Here is a 20,536-nt window from a genome sequence, read left to right as displayed (position 1 = left end):
GATGTAATATTGACACTCTTTCGCAAGGCCCTTAAGACATGGTTCTGCCTATGGGCCAGGGGACCCCAGAGTGATACGGAACTATCAAGTGGTTTGTCTGACTGTTATCACTAGCAGGATAGGACTTTATTGGATTTTTGCACTGGGTTTTTATCTTTGTAAGCTGCCCCAAGTCACCATCAGTGAGTTGGGTGGTCATATAAATTTTCTTAATACATAAACAATAAATTTGAGAATATGTTAAGTCATGTCTCTACCAGATGACTTGGGGCCCTGATGGGATATATCACACTAGAGAGGGTCATAAAGGTCATAAAATAATAGGAAGCTCACTTAATAACTGCCTTGTTTAGCAATGGAAATTCTGGTCCCAACTGTGGTTGTATGCCGAGGACTACCTATATTTTGCATTTCTCGTCCAGAGCCTCTTCATCATTCCACCAAGTATCCCTTAAAGAGAAAAATGCTGATTTCTGTGAAAATATTCCTTTGCATAGCAGAATCAAAGAATTCATTCAGTTTCCAGTGATGTCAGCTGAAAACAGGTTCCAGAAAAGGTCTCTCTCCTCCCTGGGTCCGAATTCTACCAGCTGGTGGGTCCAAATGGACTGAATGCTGCCCCATAGAGGCAGCCCCCAAAGGGTCAATGTTTGAGGACTGCAGTTAGGCGGTAGCCGGACCGCAGGTCCCAACAGAGCCCCTGGAACTGGCAGGAAGAAAGTGATGTCAGCTGCTCAGCGGAGACAAGACTTCTAATCTGCATGCAAAGTCAGTTGGATGAGGAATTTCCTTCTACTCTCTTTACAAGCCAAGATCCTTAGCAATTAGCACTTTTTCAGCCTTTGGGAGTGAAGCCCTTATTCGAGGGAGTGGGGTGGAATTCTCTTTTATTCCCCTTCCAATTTACAAGTGGCAGTTTAAGCCTCCAGCAAAGTGAAAATGCTACTTTATCATAGGGCTGTTTTTGGCTAGAAGTTTGAGAAAGCTTTTGTTTCTATAAAATTGGGCGTTTGTGTGAAAGCCATTATAATTTTTACTTATTTTTAGTTTTAGTTTTTAATTTTTAATTCTTTTTAAAATTGAAAGTTTTTTTTCCTTGCTTTTTTTTTAATTTTACCTGCAAAGGGTGGGACTGTACAGATAATCCCAGCTAGTGGTGAAACTTGAAAATTTCACCCACCCTCCCTGAAAGGTTTTATCTCACTGGAATTTGGCTTTCCGCCCAGACATTGCCCTGAAGGTCTTTGGCATCTTTGTTTCTGAAAGAAAAAAGGACTCCCTTTGGTCTTTTTGGTCTGCTGGTTTTGAAGATTACTGTTTAAACAAGTCTGTCCTTGAAGCTATTTGATTCCCTTGGACTATAAGTACAGAGATTTGGAATTGCTACCTGCTTCTGAATATAACTTTTTGGATTATAACTTGGGACACTTCTACCTATTTTTATTGCATTTGACCAACTCATATCACTTACTTTTACTATATTTTTATTGATAATTTTTGTTTTTCTATTACCTCTTTTTATTATTAGCACTTTGTGGGGCTTTTTCTTTTCCTTATTTTTTTATTTTTGGGTCATCTCCTATTTTTGCTCCATTATTTTTCAACATACTTCTTTTTTGGCTCCCTCTATTCTCATTTTTTATTATTATCACTATTTTTATTTTTGCTCTTTCTTTTTTTTCTTTTTGCTCATCTGCTACTTTTGGTTCCCTTTACTTTTTACTACCTCTACATTTCTTGATGGTTCGTCTCTCCTAACTATTAGGTTACAAAACTTAACCACTGGGCGGAGATACCACACGATTTGAAGGAAAAGAGGAGTATTTCTAATTTATCCAAACTTGGAAAAAAAGACTCTTCTGCTCCTGCCTCAACTTCTGCAAGCCCAGTCTACCAGAAATCAGTAACCACAATGTTACAACTGGAGAAGACCGATACCCAACAGGATACCCAAGCTATCTTACAAGCAATTTTTTATGCCAACGCTGCCCAGTCCGCCACAGCAACTAAAAACCACGAAGAGTTGAAAAGCGACCTAGACAAAATGAACCAAAAAATCAACAACATAAGATTCTCAGTTGGCAGACTTCAAAAAGATGATTGCAGAAAACCAGCAAAGAATTCAAAAAATGGAACAAGCGTCAACGGAGGTTGACCATCAAATAGCAGACCTGAAAGATGAAAACTAAAAACTCATTCAAATAAATGGAGAACTGGAAGATTCTTTGACCATAGAAATGGAGCAGGCATCGTATTTCCTAAGATTCCAAAACATACAAGAAGGAAGAGGATCTTTTGGAATTGATGCTGGCAGACGTTCTAGGCTCGGGGAAACCACAAATAGGAGAGGTCGATTAGGTCTATCGCGTCAGCTCAAACTATGCCAGAAGAAATAAGGTGCCCAGGGAAGTCGTCAGATTTTTAAAAAGAGCCACAAGAGATGAAATCCTGAGAAAAATAAGATGAGCCATTGAAATACAAAGAAAAAGAAATTGTGGTTCTTAAGCAAATTCCTAGGATAAGAGAGGCTCGAAGAGACTACCAATTTTTAACTAAGAAACTTGTTGAAAAAGGAGTGAATTTTAGATGGCTGATTCCAGAAGGGATTTTACTTTACTGGGATACAAAAAGATATAGACTGGATACACCACTTAAAGCATTGGAGTTCTTTTGACAGTCAAAGAACCTTTTTGGAGAAAGATAATCCGGAACCCAAAAAAGAAGAGGAAATGCCAGTTCAAGGTGAGGCCGACCAAAAAGAGAGGGAAGAGACCAAAGAAACCAAAACCACATATGCCTATTCAGAAGAAGGTGCAAGACCAAGAGACCAGAGACAGATAAGATCAACTAGAAGATTAAGACCCAGATATAATTGAAAAGGATGGGAGAGATGGGGATACTATCAGTAAATATTAACGGCCTAAATTCCCCCTCAAAAAGAAAAATTTTCACACGCTTACAAAAATTAAATATGGATATAATTTGTCTCTAAGAAACGCACATTAAGAGGCAACACACCAAAATTCTAAAGCAACCATAAATAGGCCAACTTTTCTTTGCATCGGCATCCCAAAAGAAAAGAGTAGCCCTTTATATCAGAGAAAAGATGAGTCCCAAATTTAAGTGGACGAAGAGGGGAGAATTTTAATGGTGGAAACTATGACGGATCAAAAGCAAATACTAATCATTGGGATATATGCACCTAATGATAAAGAACAATTTTATCTTAAACTTCATAAGAAAATACTAGATCTAAACTACCAAAATTTTTGCATAAAGACTTTAATGCAATTGTGGATGGATCTTTGGACTGCAAAAGTGCCAAGCAAGGAAGGAAAGGAGGAAATCTATTACCTAGCACATTTTTAAAAATGATAGAATTTAGCATGGCGAGAGAAACCCAGAGAAACTACAATATACATTCTACTCAAATAGACACAAATCATGGTCAAGAATTGATACGATATGGATCTCACTGGACTTGAAATTGATGATTCAAGAGGTGGAAATTGAAGCCAACGACAGGGCAGACCATAATCCAATAAAAATGACCTGGAAAGGAACCAAGAAGAAACCTAGATGGTCTCTAAATAAATTGATACTGAAGGAAAAAGAATTTCTACAACTAGCGACAAAGGAAATGGAATTTTTCTTCAAAGTAAATAAGAAGGAAGAAACATCACTCCAAAATGTTTGGGACACTGCTAAAGCATATTTTAGAGGCTTGGCCATAACTTATACGGCTAAGAAGAATAAAGAAAAGAAACAACTAAACTTGAGGGAGGAACTCAGAAGACTAGAAGCAGAACTACAAAAAGATCCAGATAAAGTATCACTCAAGAAACAAATGGAAATAATAAAGAATAGGTTAAATTTAGCTGAGATGGAACTAATGGCTCAACAGATCAAACGGGTTAAACAGAATTTCTTTGAAAATGCAAATAAGCCGGGAAGATGGCTAGCATAGATTGAAAAAAGAAAAAAAGAAAATGATAAATTACAAAATACAAATGGAGAAATAGTTTCAAAATGACGCAATGAAACAAATTGTTAAAGAATATTATGAGACACTTTACAAGACAAAGGAAATCCCCAAGGAAAAAATACAGCAATATTTTAAAAAAGCAAACTTACCAAAAATTTCCCAGAACATTCGAAATACATTGAATGAACCAATATCAATGATGGAAATTACAGAAGCTATAAAAAGGCCAAAAAAAAGGTAAGACTCTGGGGCCAGATGGACTCCCTGCAGAATTCTATGCTGCCTTACAAGATATCTTAACTCCAACTTTGAAAGAACTTTGCAATGAAATTCTCCTGTAAACCAAAATACCAAAGACATGGACTGAAGCTAATATTACTTTAATACCTAAAGATACAGACTTGACACATATTAAAATTATAGACCAATCTCATTACTCAATGTGGAGTATAAAATCTTTGCTTCAATAGTGGCAGAAAGAATTAAGAAAATCTTGAGTGAATTTATACATATTGATCAAAACGGATTTTTAAAAAATAATTTAAGAACAAACTTGGATGTCCTTGAATACTATGAAGCCCATACAGGGAAACAGATGGCTCTGATATTTCTTAATGCACAAAAAGCATTTGATAATCTAAATTGGCAATTTATGTTCCAGCAACTTGCTGAAATGGACTTTGGGGAAAACTCTATGAATGCAACCCATGCAATTTATGATAAACAGACTGCTAGAATGGAGACTATACAGAAAACTTTAATATTAAAAAGGGCACAAAACAGGGATGTCCTTTATCACCACTACTATTTATACTAACTTTGGAAGTATTGAACAGAAACATTAGACAAGACTGTGGGAATAAAGGACTAGAGAAACAGGGTAAAAAATATAAATTACAAGCATTTGCAGATGACTTGGTTTTTATATTGGAAGAACGTTTGGAAACGAGCACGAAATTGCTGGATACAATAGAGCAATATGGTGATGTAGCAGGTTTGATAATAAATAGAGAAAAAACTAAAGTTTTGACAAAGAACGTAACAGAAAAACAGAAAATGCAACTTGGGAAAAAAACCTTCAAATAGTCAAAAAAAGTTAAGTATTTGGGAATTTACTTAACAGCAAGATGTGCAACAATAAAAGAGGATAACTACGTAAAATTACTAAAACAAATAAAACTGGACTTAGAAAACTGGAAAAAACTCCAACTTTCAATGCTGGGGAGAATAGCTACAATTAAAATTACCGAAAATACTTTTTCTATTTCAAACCATTCCTGTAAAATTAGAAAAAGCTTTCTTTGACGAACTGAACACCATATTATTAAAATATATTTGGCAAGGGAAAAAAGCATGAATTAAAGTGAAAATGTTATAAGACATTAGAGAAAGGGGAGGACTGGGAATCCCAAATTGGAAGTTATATTACCAAGCAGCTATTCTAATGTGGATTAAAGAATGGATAACACTCAGAGATAAAAGACTATTATATCTTGAGGGGCATGACCTGCAGATCGGCTGGCATGTCTTCTTATGGTATGGGAAGAATAAAGCCCATAGATATTTTCAGAACCATACCATAAGAAATGCACTTCTCTTAGATTGGGAAAAAATAAAGGAAAAAACTTATATTAAGATACCTGAATGGCTTTCAGCAATGGAGGCTTTTGCTTACCCAAACTTAATTATGATAAACTTGTAACATATAAGGACTTATTGGATAATGAAGGAAGATTGAAATCTAGACAAGACTTATATCAACAAGATATTGATTTAGCATGGTGGCCATACTTACAAATTCAAACAAGATATGAAAAAGACTTGAAAACAATGGGGCTCTACAATGAACAGACAGAACTCGATCGTATATTGTTAAAAACAGATGAGAAGCTGATTAAAAAACTTTACATATTTCTGTTTAATCTAAAGATGGAGGAAGAACAAGTTAAAGAAACAATGATAATTTGGGCAAAAAACACTGGTCACACTATAGAACTTGAAGAATGGGATAAGTTATGGGATAGAAATATTAGATTAACTAAAGCTGTATCACATAAAGAAAATTTGTATAAAATGTTTTATAGATGGCACATGACACCAGTGAGACTAGCGAAATGTTTAAAAATACTCCAAATGTTTGTTGGAAATGCAGTCAAAGACCAGGTACCTATTATCATCTCTGGTGGACATGTTCTAAAGCTAAAACGTTCTGGCTTAAGATACATTTATGGTTGGAGAAGATAGTTAAAAAACAAATAGAATTTAAACCAGAATTGTTCTTGTTAGGAATGATAGATCCAAATTATGATAAAGAGACTGGGTATTTCATATTATATGTATTAACAGCAGCAAGAATTATGTATGCCCAATATTGGAAAAATGAGAATTTACCAACTGAAGAAATGCTAATTAAGAAAATATTAGACTGTGCAGAAATGGATAGATTAACTATAGAGATTAAAGAAAAAGAGCATTTGGTCTATTATAGAACCTGGAATAAATTTTATTAATGGCTAGACAAACGAATTAGAGAGAAAGGAATGTGATACTTATTTTTGACCTCATTCTACTACGAAAATTATAGATTGAAAATTTAATAGTTTACTATAATTTTTTATATCTATTACTGTTATCAATCACTATTCTTACTACTTCTATTGATATATATCTACCCAGACAATATGCTATTTGCTAAATATTGAATGCTATTGGGGAAACCCCAACCCCTCCCCCAACTTTCCCACTATCCCAACCCCACACCCTATCCCTTCATTTTCCTCCCTACCCTTATAAAAACCAATAAAATTTACATTAAAAAAGAATTCATTTATCAAAAATCTAAATATTGCAAGTATAGGCAAGTTGTTAAATTTTATAGTTTATACAAAGTGACTGTATTCCATTTTAAAGCAGAGACTGGATAGCAAACCATAAACTACCGTAGGTATTATATAAAATTTATAGAAGATACTACATCCATCCTTACTCCTGAATTCTAAATAGCTAATCAAGAAGCTAGTGTTCTATTTTAGATGCAGAACAAACCTATTTGTTGTGCACAACACAAAATAGCCACAATTAATTCTGAAAAGAAAATTATCTTGAATAACAATTTAGATGAGTATATTCAATGGAATGTTTCAAAATTCTAAGTTTTTATTTTGTACATGTTGGATAGATCCAGCCCAAGAAATAAACTTTCTGCATCTGAATAATTTATCAAAATAATATTTATTTTCCCCACAAGGATCAGAACCAATTTTCTAGGATCCAGATTCCTGGGTTTTGCAGCATCCAAATAAAGCTTTTGATTTACACCACTTCCATAAAATTTGGAACTGAAGCAAGTCTTTTCATAATTACTGTAGAATAAACTGCTAGAGAATTACTGCTTTGTTTCAAGAAGTAGAACTGTAACAGTTCAGGAAATAGATGTTTTAGTGCACTTTTGTTAGCAGACATGCTTCCCTGTATATTGTCTGTGCACAAAGTGAACACTCAAAATTTCCATTGTAAAATAAATCTGCCTCAGAGAGCAACATACTGAGTCAAGCTGCCATTTTATCCCTTACGCCTGCACAGTTTTAAGACAAAACTTTGCCAAATATTACATAATCTTTTTATTAAATGAGAAAATCTCATTTTCTTACATTTTCACATTGCTAGTCAGAGAAATGCTGCAGTGATGAAGAAAGGCAATGTGGAAAAAAGTTCTCATTTCTACAACATCCATTTACAAAGAAATTAAAAAATCAGGTTCAACACAGCTCATTAGCATAACAATCTTAGGTTCCTTCATGAGGAGTCCCAAAGATCCTCCTTCTACTGATGCATATCACTACATAAGGGTATAGTTCTCCTTTTTCAACATTTCTGAAATTGCATGAGATGCAGTACAAATCTTCAACTCTTCACATATCATCATCATCTGATGTGTCACTGCTGCTTGTCTCTGTATCTTCATTCTCAAGCATTGCTTTGAAAGTGCTGTTTTTCCAGGGATTGAACTTGAGGTCACAGATGAGACCATTTTTTAGAATACAATTTTTTCTGAGGCCATTTTTTTGCAACTGAAATAGAAAACAAACAGAATTAGCACTCTCAAAATGACAAAGGATCTTCACTTTTTGGGCTTTACATTTGTCAACAAAATATAGCTTTAAATATTTTTAATAGTATACAGCTTCTGTTTTTAATTTTGAGCATCTGTGAATTTTTTGGTTGATTATTGCGCAGTAAGCCAGGATTTAGGAAGAATTGTTTCACTTAGAGCAGAAAATAGTAATTAAAATATCCTTCTAGTGTACAAAATTGAAACTCCTTCAAGTAAGGAATGATAATCACTACTCTTATCTTCCAGTCTTGTAGGAAGGGCAAGAGTTGAAATACGTAAGAACAATTTCAAGTTTAATGAACCAAAAGGAAATCTCACAATAGTAGATTAAGTTCTGACTGAATACCAATCAGACCAGATAGGGGAAATAATGGGAGTAGACTGTATTTGAGTTCAAGTAGTCCTCAACTTAAGACTATAATTGTGACTGGGTTTTCTTTTGTAAATTAGTGAGGTCATAAAGCGAGACATGGAACCAGACCCAAGTTAAGAAGCATTTTTGCTATGGATGTTAAGTGAATCATGTGGTCATTAAGCAAATCATGTGGTTATTAAGTGAATCCAACTCCTCAAATTGACATTGTTGGTGGGGGGAAAAGGCTGGAAAGGTCACAAATTGCAATCATGTGACTGCAGAACGCTGCAACTGGTCATAAATGTAAGCTGGTTGACAAGCAAATTATGATCACATGATTATGAGGCTGGTATGATGATCATAACTACAAGAATAGCTTGTAAATCAATTTTTCTGACACCTGTATAACTTTGAACCATCATTAAATAAACAACCAAAGGTTAAGGACTTATAGGTAAAAAAACTTATGTTGGAAGAGAGGCAGCTATCCATGCTTGTTTTGAATCTACAATGTGGCAATAAAACTTAGGTGGATATCTGGTTTTCATTTTCGTTTCTGTTTATCATCACAAATATAATAATCTCCACTGATATTATTAACATCTGAAAGAAAGCCTAGTAGGACAGGATAGGTCAGTTAACTGCTACAAAAGTTGAAAGAGAAGGAAGAATTGTGGAGCAAGAAAAATGGAATATTAACCACCATGCTGAATAGTTGAGAGGGTCAGCTACTATTTTGCATTTCAAACCAATGACTATTTCCTTGTAAAAGGATTGTGCATACTTAAAATATTATAAAATAATGCTTTGCTTCTTGAAGAGCCATTGCACTTTTTTCCTAATGAGACTTCTATGCATTTTAGGTGCAATCCACGGGCTACTAAAAATTGCCCTTTATTGATTTGCTGTTAACATGTAAGCAGAAACCTTGTTCCACTCTCCTCTTCTTGGTCTGAAATTGGTTTATTTAGCTAACTAGAATTTATTTAAAATTAATTATCCTGATCCACATATCAAGACATAACCAGAACGAGAGTTAGAATCCTGGTTTATTTCAAAGAAAGGGCAAGTCAACAGCTTTCTCAGGGTTTTTTTCTGCCTGCCCATGTGCTGCCAAAATATAATTCAGCATGTGTGGAAACCCTTCTAGAATTTCACAATAAAGCATGGAAAATTAAATAGATCAGGCTCCACTGGCTTTTGAAATCTTCAAATGTTATACCAACAACAGGGTACAGAAATTAACTTTAGGAAATATTAAACAAGATATACTGATCTATACTTTGCTATAGAAAATGTTTTACTCTAAACACACATTTTGGACTAATTTATCTTACCTGTTCACTAATGATCTGAAATTCTCTCATTTCATCCTCAGTTAGTGGGGCACAAGTGTCATCATTTTCACTGTCTTCCTGCCAACCCATTTCCTTTAACAACCTTTTAAAAAAGAGAGAAGGGTCAATATTTTTATTTGATTTATATCCTGCCTTTTAGTAAAAACCTCAAGGTTTTTACATACAGGCATGTGAAGCCAATTAAAAACTCCATAATGATCCTCAGACTCAGTTTAGTTACCTGAAAGAGGGACATTTGCAACATTTATTTGCAAAACTTTTCTACTTGGAAAAAAATCTCAAAAATTCATGAACCTGTAGAAAAAGTGCATCTACCTGTCCAGCATGATATTTCCCCCTTATGTTAAATAGAAGATTCAGAAATATTTACATTTTTATAACCATTTCATCATAGTTTTTTCAGTCAGATTACAGAAGTCAGGAAAGCTCCCCTATTCCTGCTCTATTTCTACAGAGCCCATCTGCAAATTGAATTGCATATCAGGGATTTAGATCTTTAAAATATTCTCATGAATTACTTTGTGAAGCATTACATAATGCTCAGAATTAAGAAAAATGCAGATTCCTGCTCCTATTTTGATCATATAATTTATCTCGACTTTTTTTTAAAAAAAAATGAATTAACTAACTAAAATAACAACTTAAAGATAAATTATTCTAATAAATGGTCCACATATAGCTTTTTGTTTTTTTTTAAATTATGGCCAAATGTAGCTTAATGTCAAAAAGAAGAAAAGGCTGTTTTTATATATATTTGTGGCTGTTTTACCTAATTAATTAAACAATTAAAAATGCATGGCTTCTGTAGCATTTTAGAGAACAAAAAAAAACAAATGAAAAGGATATATATATATATATTTATTCATATATAAAATAAACTTTACATTAAAGTAGAAGTAAAAAAATGTGATTACTATACGACGACTTTAGAAAAGCAAAACAAACACTACACTAAGAGGGGGGAAGACATAGAAAAAAACCATTCTAGTACACACATTTTCCCCTTATAATTGCTAATTGTTATTTTATTTTATTTAAGTATATTTTTATACTATTTATTTATTTATTTATTTATTAGTTTTTATAAACCGCCCTTCTCCCGAGGGACTCGGGGCGGTGTACAGAGGAAGGAAGGTATACAGATGAACAATAAAAATAATAAAAAACAATAGTGAAAACAAACTGGGTCCCCAATTAACGCTATCATGCCAGGCCGGACTGCTGGAACAAGAAAGTTTTTAAGTCGCGTCGGAAGGTACGGAGGTCGGGGGCCATCCGGATTTCGGTTGGTAAGCTGTTCCAGAGGGCTGGCGCACCCACTGAGAATGCCCTCCCCCTGGGGGCCACCAGCCGACATTCCTTGAGCGGTGGCACCCTGAGGAGGCCCTCTCTGTGGGAGCGCACAGGACGGTGGGGTGCTGACATTGGCAGAAGGTGCTCCCGTAGGTAGTCCGGACCCATGCCATGTAGGGCTTTGTATGTCATTGTTAGCACCTTGAACTTCACACGGAAGGCAACCGGAAGCCAGTGCAGCGCACAGAGGAGAGGTGTGATATGGGAGTATCGGGAGGCTCCCAAGAGTGTCCGTGCCGCTGCACTTTGCACCAGTTGAAGCTTCCGAGTGGATCTCAAGGGCAGCCCCATGTAGAGAGTGTTACAATAGTCTAGGCGAGAGGTCACAAGGGCATGGGTGACTGTACGTAAGGAATCCAGGTCCAGATAAGGCCGTAGTTGGCGAACTAGTCGAACCCGGGAGAAGGCCCCCTTGGTCACAGCTCCTATGTGGTCTTCTAGGGAGAGCTGCGAGTCTAGGAGGACACCCAGGTTGCGGGCCCTATCAACAGGGGGTAGTAACTTGTCCCCGATGTTAAGCAATGGGACGTTCTGAATATCCTGGCTTGCCGGAACGTACAGCCATTCAGTCTTGTCCGGGTTCAGTTGAAGCCTGTTCCTCCCCATCCATTCCCGGACCGCTTTCAGGCAGCGGGACATCACGTCTAGGGCATCACTGATATTGTTTGGAGTTGAGATAAAAAGCTGGGTGTCATCAGCATACTGATGGTACCCTACTCCAAAACTGCGAATGATCTCACCATGCTATGCTATGCTATGCTATATTATTTCTCATTTCTACTTGTTATGTGTTAGATAAGAAATTCTGTACCCAAATTATTTAACTCCTATTAAAAACAACTTAATCCCATATAATAAACATTAAAAATTTTCTGTCTCCTGCCAATGCATAAAATTATTTTAATAAAACCAAAATACTTACCGATGTTCTGCCTCAAGTGAACTCGAAAGGACATCAGTCTGCGGAAATGCTGAAGACTGGATCATCTGCTGAGGATTCTCATTTTCAAAATTCCGGTTTATATCCCTCCCTTGGTGGCCACTGTTGCTGTTATGTAAATTAAATTCATCATCATCATCATCCTGTTAAAGAAGTCACATATCTGAGTAAATTCCAAAAAGAAAAAAATTTACAAATAGTAAGTTGTAGACAAGTTTGGAAAATGCTAAAATTAGGAAAGGCTAAACTTTGTCCCTAAGAATGTGCAGGTATTTGAATTGGACTTGGGAAAGTGCTTTAGACCCTACATACCTAACTGTTGCTGTTGCTGAACTTAACAGCAGCATTTTAAAGAAACTGTGCCTTTTCCTGGTCTTGCACAATTGCAGTCCCAGGAAAATGTGTGTTCAATAAATATTTATTATTATTATTATTATTATTATTATTATTGTTGTTGTTGTTGTTGTTGTTGTTGTTGTTATTATTATTATTATTATTATTATTATTAAATTTCTATACCGCTCTTCTCCCGAAGGACTCAGGGCGGTGTACAGGGCAAATACAATAAAAATACAATATACAAAAGTTAAAAAGGAATTAAATAGTGCAGCCCAATAACAATAAGAATAATACAATTAATATTAATATTAAAATACCCCAAACCCATCAGACCAGGCCGGCTTGTTCGGATAAGTATGTTTTTAGATCACGTCGGAAGGAGCAAAGGTCGGGAGCCATCCGGAGCTCAACCAGTAAACGGTTCCAAAGGTCTGGCACGCCCACAGAGAACGCCCTCCCCCTGGGGGTCGCCAGTCGACACTCTTTGACCGACGGCACCCTAAGGAGGCCCTCTCTGTGGGACCGCACTGGACGAAGGGAAGTTGATGCCGGCAGCAGGTGCTCCCGTAAGTAATCCGAACCCATGCCATGAATCAGATCCATACCAGGTCAAAAGCACCTTCCCCGCTTTGCAGGTAAATGTAACATCTCTCTACAAAGAGCTCTCTGATAAAAATCCTGATACTGAATGTACAGCAAAGCAATTAATAATTGTTTTATCTTTTTTTACACATATAAGCAAAAGCTAAGTTACAGGTAGTCCTTTAGAATCAAATGTAACAGAACCTGCCCCATTACGGCTGCATGTCACAACAGTTGTTAAGTGAAACAGCTGCACATAATGACCCCATTCCATGCTCTTCCTGATGCAAACATTAAACAGAGTCATTAAATGAAGAACAGGGTGCCTCAGTTGGGGACAGAGAAGCCTGCACAGGGCAATGGTTGCCTGTCTCAGTCCTCACAATGCTATCCCCACCCAAAGGCATCCTGTGTTCTGCTTCTCGCTGGGGTTCTTACAGTCCTTCAACTTCCTTTCCCATCCAGCAAGCAAAGGGAGATCAGGGCAAACAGAGTTTGGAAAGTCTGGCAAAGAAATAAAAAACAAAGCACACTGGGTTTGCAAACTTTGGCAAGGAAGAGGACACCCCATCCAAAGATTTGCCTGCTTCAGGGCACAGCTTACACAACTTACTTTTCTGTTTTGTCAGCTGCTAAGAGAAGCACTAGGCCCTCTTACACAGTCAGCTTCCTGGGAAATTCCGCCTATTTTGCAACAGGTTCAATTCTGGTGATACTCCAGAGTATTTTTTTTAAGGAGGCTCCATAAACCACATAACCAAATGGAGCCTTCTTTTTAAAAAATGGAGCCCATTAAAAAAAAACTTTACAGTATCACAAAAATATGAAGGATCAGCAACATAGCAAGCACATGTGTAACCTATTTACTTTTATTTTTCCATTTGTTTCTCTTTACTACATTTTTCACTGTTTTTATGTACAAAATAACTCTAAACCAGGCATGTCAAACTCACACCGAAATTGCGCCCACCCCATTGCTGGCAATGGGGAAAAAGTTGCGATACATTGCGCGACGTCATGTGGCATCACAAGTTTGACATGCCTGCTCTAAACACATAAGCTTTCTTAGCAGTATGCTTATCAGCACAGAAAAAGGACAAAATTAAGTAGTACTGCTGCTTTTTTTCACTTATGAATACTCACATCGTGCTGTCAACATTCTACCTTAAAAAAATCCAAGGGTCCTTGGGCTAAAGGCTAGATTAACTGACTTAGCAAAATCACATATATGCTACTAATGCATACCCATTATTATGTAAATCCTAAACATCCTATGCATACTTATTCAGAAGTCTCAACAAGTTCAACTGGGCTCACTACCACAAAGTTGTGCAAAGGACTATAACTATAAAGTTTTATATCTGATTACTGATATTATGCATACATTGCCTTTTTATTCCCTAACATTTAACTAGGTTTTTTTTATAATTTATGCTATTCTTTTTGGTTTGTATTCTGGTTTAACATTTTATTATGTGAAAAAGCAATAAACAAACACTATTAGGAATTTAAGTTCCTTAGCGATGACAGAAAAATAAGTAATGGAAAAACAAACATATCCTCCACACAACTTGCTGTACCTTCTCTTGCTCAACACAGTTTTCATCATGTTCTTCCACTGGATCCCGTTTTAACATCTTCAAAAATTCACTCTTCTTATCAGTGCGTGTTCGTGTTAATTTGGTTAAACGAGGCTGGCCAAGTTTATCAACTGGAGATAAGGAATTTGACCGATTACACTAAAGAGAAAAAAAATGTAATGAGTGGCAAAAAAATTCTGTTCCTTTTAGGTAGCATAGATTGTTTCAGATCTTCCATTTAATTTTTCAAAATTGTCATAGACACATACTTTGACAAAAAAAAAGTACCTCTTTCACTGACTTTTGTGATCCAATAGGCTTGGCAATAGGTTTTAAAGCACTAAAATTTCCACTACCATATGTAGAGTCATGAGGAAATGAAGAAGGCCCAGTTTTGTTCTCTTTTGTTTGGCTTTTCCACTGTGTGATCTAAACGTATCAAAATAGTAGAATATTTTTAAACTCAAGTTGAGAAACAACTTAGTGTCCAACAATAACTTAACTGTTCTTTACTTTTATTTTCCTTAACAACATAATATACTGGTATTTTAAAACAGCAAAGATAAGGGAAAGACCCTTTACTGTGAAGAAATAAAAGGAAGAGCCAGCAATGAATTGTAGACATCCCTGTAATGTCCACATTTGAGTAAAACTACGTTGATAAATACATGCAATTTCATATTACAGTACTGTTACAAAGATGAACATTGCAAGAAAAGTCCCTAAGGTATCCACTTTTCAGGCCTTACTGTACTTTCCAACAGGAAAATATCCCCCAGGACCACCCCCAGAGCTTTTGAAGTATGTATTTTGATGTCTTCTTACGTTCACCGGGAAAACAAGAAGGCATGTTGAAAAACCAGTGGATTGGCAAAGGTAGAAATGACTAGAGGTGGTCCTAAACTTGTGTCCAGCTGCCTAGCAACTATTTCAAATCACAGCAGACCCCCAAAAAGGGATTTACAATCCAAATTTTAAGTTCCAACCTTTACCTTTCCCCCATAGTCACTTCACTGCATTCTGGGCACTCAGCTACTGTCCCGCATTTACAGCTATTTGCAGTGACCCATAATCATGGGACTGTTTCATGTTTTTGCCAGAAATTGGCATTTACTTCCATTTTCTGGCAAAAATTGACCCATAGTGAACAGTGTATTCATTTAACAACTGTCACATTTGCTTAACAATTGCCTCAAAACTGGTCATAAAATCAAGTCTGGCCACATGATAATCTGCTTTACAACCATCAAGACTTATGACTGAAATTGTGGGCTCAGTTATGGTCATAAGTCAAGGGCTAACCTACCATACAGTAACAGAGATGGAAAAGCAGATTCCTTTGAAGCTTAGCATCACAATTAGCCATCTCATAGGAGCACAGGGGACATTTGCCTGGTGAACTAAATGCATTTTGTAATGTTTAAGCAGAGCTTCGCTCCCTTTCTTATCCATCTGTTATTTTTCCACCCAGATTTGTTCTCCACTTTTCCTTTCTAGCATAACCACTGTTTCTCCATTCCATCACCACTCTGCCCCTTTCCCCTTCTTTGCTGTTCATGCAAGTGAGAATGATTTCCACATGAGAATAACCCTCCTCTTCTCTGTGATAGAATTGGCAGCTGTTTTTAAAAGGTGGAGAAGTTGGGTTTTTATCTGCTTTTTATTTTTAGTAAATACAATATTTTCAAATCTTACCTTTGCTGGTGGAATAATAGGCTTAGGAACTAAACCTTTGTAGACATTCAGGCCAGTTCCATTCCCAACCAGTTGTGATGAATGAATATTTCCTCCCACAGGAAATCCAGATATCTGCAAATCTTTTGTATTGCCTTTTTTAATAATCAGCATTCGTGGAGATCTAGATTTAGGATTTAGAGGGTATTCTACAAAGACACAAAAAATATATGTCATTCTAGATCATGGCTACATTTAAATCAGAAATACGGTAGTCAGGGTCATATAGTCCCCAACATACAATCACAACTGAGAGGAAAAAAATTCCATTGCTAAGCAAGACAGTTAAGTCAGTTTTGCCTCATTTTACCACCTTTCCTGCCATAGCTGTTAAGTGAATCACTGCTGTTGTTAAGTTAGTAAACAGTTGTTAAATGAATCTGACTTCCCCATTGACTTCACTTGTCAGAGCAAATGGTGATCACATTAGCCCAGGACACTGCAACCGTCATAAATACATGCCAGCTGCCAAGCACCTGACTTTTGATTATGCGACCATGGGGATAGTGGAACAATTTTAAATGTGAAAAATGGTCAGTCATGCTGTTGTAACTTTGAACAGTCATTAAATTAATGGTTGTAAATAGAGGACTACTTTATGTATAAAGTTGTTGAAATACTTTACATAAGGTATTTGCATTCACTGATACACTTTGATTAGACCTAGACACAGCAACGGCTATGTCTAAAAACATAGAACTTAATAATTTTCCTCCAATTAATATGTCCCAACAGATTAGGAATCAAAATGATTACTCAGAAACAAGAGGAAGATCTCAACACTCTTGAAAACCAGTGTGCAGAAATATTCAAAAGAAAAAAATCCAAACCATTAATGAGAATTAGCATGGAAAGCAGCCCTGCACCGCAAACTGTAAGCAATCAAAATAAGGAAGAATAGGATGTAGTGATTATATAATGCTGCATTTTATTGCAAATCTCATATTTATTTTCAGTATCAATCTTGTCTCTTAGCATGCAAATACATAAACAGCCAAAGGAGGACAAACACACACAAGCCTAATTCTGCATGAATACCATTTATATACTAGCTAATATATAGCACATTAAGAACTATTAGAAAAAGCAAGATATACCAAAAATTTGGGTAGCGGGCAACTTGTGATACACACATACAGATACTAGCTTTTCTTTTCTTTTTTTTGAGCAAAATGAAGCCTTCAAAGACATTACTATGGAAAATCAGCAAGATAAATTACCAGTTATTGAGACAAAAAAGAAAAAGCCTCAGATTTAACTTTTAAAGAACCCCTAAGAACATTCTCAAAGGCTCCCAAGTACTAAGAAAGAAGTCTGTAAAAGTCTGTAAATCCTAAAATACTCATGCATACACACATACATGCATATCTACTCCAGTACAATGAAATGTTTACTTTAAACATAAGACAGTACTGCAATCCAAAATCCCAAGTTACAAATATTACTTCAGAGGCACATGCTGAGAAATTAGTTAATATGGTTTGTATAATATAAAATAATAATCTTAACGCTCTTACCCCAAACACCTTCAGCTAACGATTTATTCTGGTTTGGTTCTCTCTCATGTTCAGGATTCAAGGATGGCTAAAACAACAAATCCACAGCTTGATTAGTTTAAGTTCTATTAGAAACTGTCTTATAGAAATCTCATTTTCCAGATTGCAAGAAGCATTATCAAAGAACTCTGAATCAGTAAGAGGAGGTAGTGAAGTCGGTAAACTAATCATACTAGTCAGGTGGAAAGTATAACCATAGCAAAGCTATATAATCTAATTGATTTTATATTGGCCTGCAAGGTAAACATCAAGTATGAGAACAGGATGGGACTACCACACTGAACTTAGTAACACTTAGTCTAATGGTAACATGGCTACGATTGGAGAGTATTTCCTTGAGAATGAGGTTGGATGACAAGACACAACTTCCAAGATTATTTTTTTAAATTCTCTTAGAAGGAAGGCACTTTATGTTTAAAGAAAGGCAGTTACACCAAGAACAGCTTTCTTCAAACAATACCAAGAAGGTAAGTTGAGTGTTTCTGGGTTCTGGAGCAGGCTGAGTCCTGCAAGTCCTTAGGTAAGAAGAAAGCTGGAGGCTTGCAAACTCCTTGCTTGCTGGATAGGAAGGAAGGAGGAGGCTTGCAAGCCCCAGTTGATTCATCCCAGCTACAGCCAACTGGTCTCTTTTGGGTAGATGAGTAGCTATAGGAACCCAGCAGGGTGGGATGGCGGGGGAGTGGGGGTGAGCACTGCAGTATCCCTGCAGTCGGTCATAGGAGTGAATGACTGTGGGGGTGCTCCAACATTTTAAGTTTGAAACCAGATTGTAAACAGCTTTTGGGGAGTCTGTCATAAATTCGAATAGTCACTAAGCAACCTGTCATAAGTCAAGGACTACCTGTAATATCTTCCCAATATCAAAAATGAACAGTAATTTCATGAAATGTTTTGAATAGATTCCTTCTGCAAGTACCTGAATGCACTATGATAAACTTACAAAATCTTCAGCTTCAAATTGTTTGGGTTCTTCCTTGCCTGTCTTTTTCAGAGTCTCACATTCAGATGCTTTTTTTTCCTGTGACCCTTGGCTTTTACCAGACTGAAAGCTCCTGGTGCGAGCACGTGAACTTCCGTTATGATATCCTGCTCTATAGTTTAAATTTTCTGTTCCGTTTCTGCCTTGTGAACGCCAACCATTTCTTTCCTTTCTTCCTGAATGCCCTTGAGTGAGATTTAAAAGATTAAAATCAAAATTACATGCCATGTTGTACAGAATTTATTACAGGAAATGTAAGTGCAACGTGTTAACTGAACATTTTAAACTAGTTCATGTTAATAACTGGTTCTACTTAATTTGTATGAATTAAGCCTTTGGATAATATATATCTCTCCAATGACAACATATAAGTTTCCAGAAAGGAGCAAGAAACAATAAAGACATTTGTATAATCCTAATATAATAAGCATAATGTATCTACTGGTTTTAAGGTATTGCAGAGGATTCTGAACTATGCTAACAATATTTCTTTATTCATATAAATTAAAACGTATATAGCAAATTTTTAGTACCTGTATAAACCCACTGTAATTGAAAATACATGATTTACAAAATAAATCTACTTAAATCTTGATATCTTATTCAAAGACAAAAAATTACAGACCTCCATTTGAATGGCCACAACTAGGATCCAATCCATCAGAAGAGTTATGCCGTCTACGATTAACTTCATAACGATTTTCTGACCATGAAAAGGTGCTGGAATGTTTCTCAAAATTCAGTGATGACTAAAGATGAAAACAAAAATTATATGCTGTTTGTATCAGCAGTACAAATTAATCAACACACAATTATGTAAATTTGATGAAGACTGTAATCTTGTTTCAATAGCTAAATACTGTACTCTAATGCAATCTCATCCTTATCATATAAGCACTCTCACATTAAAGAAGATAAGCTATACTATACATACTACATGCATTCAGAATATATTCAGAACAACAGAATAATATATTCTGAAATATATTCAGAACAACAGAGTTGGAAGGGACCTTGGAGGTCTTCTAGAGTTATGAGCATGCACACTGAAACCTATACAGAAAACTAAGCCACTCATCATTCTTCCTAGATTTTTCTGGTTAAATCCTTTGTAGAACATTTAGTCAATCAAGGATATGGTATGATTCAAATTTTCTAAAACTGTTGGTACTACATACAATCTATCGTTTCAGCACATGGTGGAGCTAGTGTTCTATTAATCTTGATACTGCAATCAAAGAAAGTTCCTGCTAGTATTATTGATTTATTAAGCTGTTTCAAGCTGTAGATCTCTGGACTATTGTGAGGTGTGGAAACCTTGATACTAGGAATTCAAGTACACATATATTCTATCTTGTTAATAAAATCAAGGTAACATTTTACCTCAAAAAAGAAATGGCATTCATAAAATTAAAAAAGTACAATGTAAATTGTCTTTCAACTTATTTCCCTCATTTCTTATATTCCTCAATACCCAGTGAAATTTTGCACTGAAAATAACATTTTTATTTGCCAGTTATAAGAAATATTAACAATAAATATGAAACATTTCAGTTATAATACAGTTCACCATGAAATTGATGCTAAGAAGCCAAATTCAAGGTAGTGATTAAAGCGGATGTTATTAAAAAATAAGAATTCAAGTCTAGATTCCTATTTCA

At 35.9% G+C, this 20,536-nt stretch overlaps 1 protein-coding gene across 4 annotated transcripts in view; it reads right to left on the bottom strand.

Annotated features, from left to right (window-relative positions):
- Positions 1–7,197: 7,197 nt before the first annotated feature.
- GPBP1 (GC-rich promoter binding protein 1) overlaps positions 7,198–20,536 on the bottom strand; it is a 37,070-nt gene continuing 23,731 nt past the window's right edge. For 3 of the 4 annotated variants that reach the window (XM_081317498.1, XM_081317499.1, XM_081317500.1), the window contains 9 exons: positions 19,501–19,624; positions 18,837–19,060; positions 17,858–17,924; positions 16,302–16,489; positions 14,895–15,035; positions 14,607–14,765; positions 12,088–12,248; positions 9,792–9,894; positions 7,198–8,055 (listed from right to left, as the gene is read on the bottom strand). In XM_081317498.1, the coding sequence (XP_081173624.1) occupies positions 7,897–8,055; positions 9,792–9,894; positions 12,088–12,248; positions 14,607–14,765; positions 14,895–15,035; positions 16,302–16,489; positions 17,858–17,924; positions 18,837–19,060; positions 19,501–19,624 (1,326 nt within the window). In that variant the 3' untranslated portion in view covers positions 7,198–7,896. Of the gene's footprint in view, positions 8,056–9,791; positions 9,895–12,087; positions 12,249–14,606; positions 14,766–14,894; positions 15,036–16,301; positions 16,490–17,857; positions 17,925–18,812; positions 19,061–19,500; positions 19,625–20,536 lie in introns of those variants that run through there. The other variant, XM_081317501.1, reaches the window with a different exon arrangement.

Source organism: Vipera berus (assembly GCF_964194415.1).
Source record: "Vipera berus genome assembly, chromosome: 2".
NCBI lineage: Eukaryota > Metazoa > Chordata > Lepidosauria > Squamata > Viperidae > Vipera > Vipera berus.
This window is presented reverse-complemented; position numbering and strand designations above follow the sequence as displayed.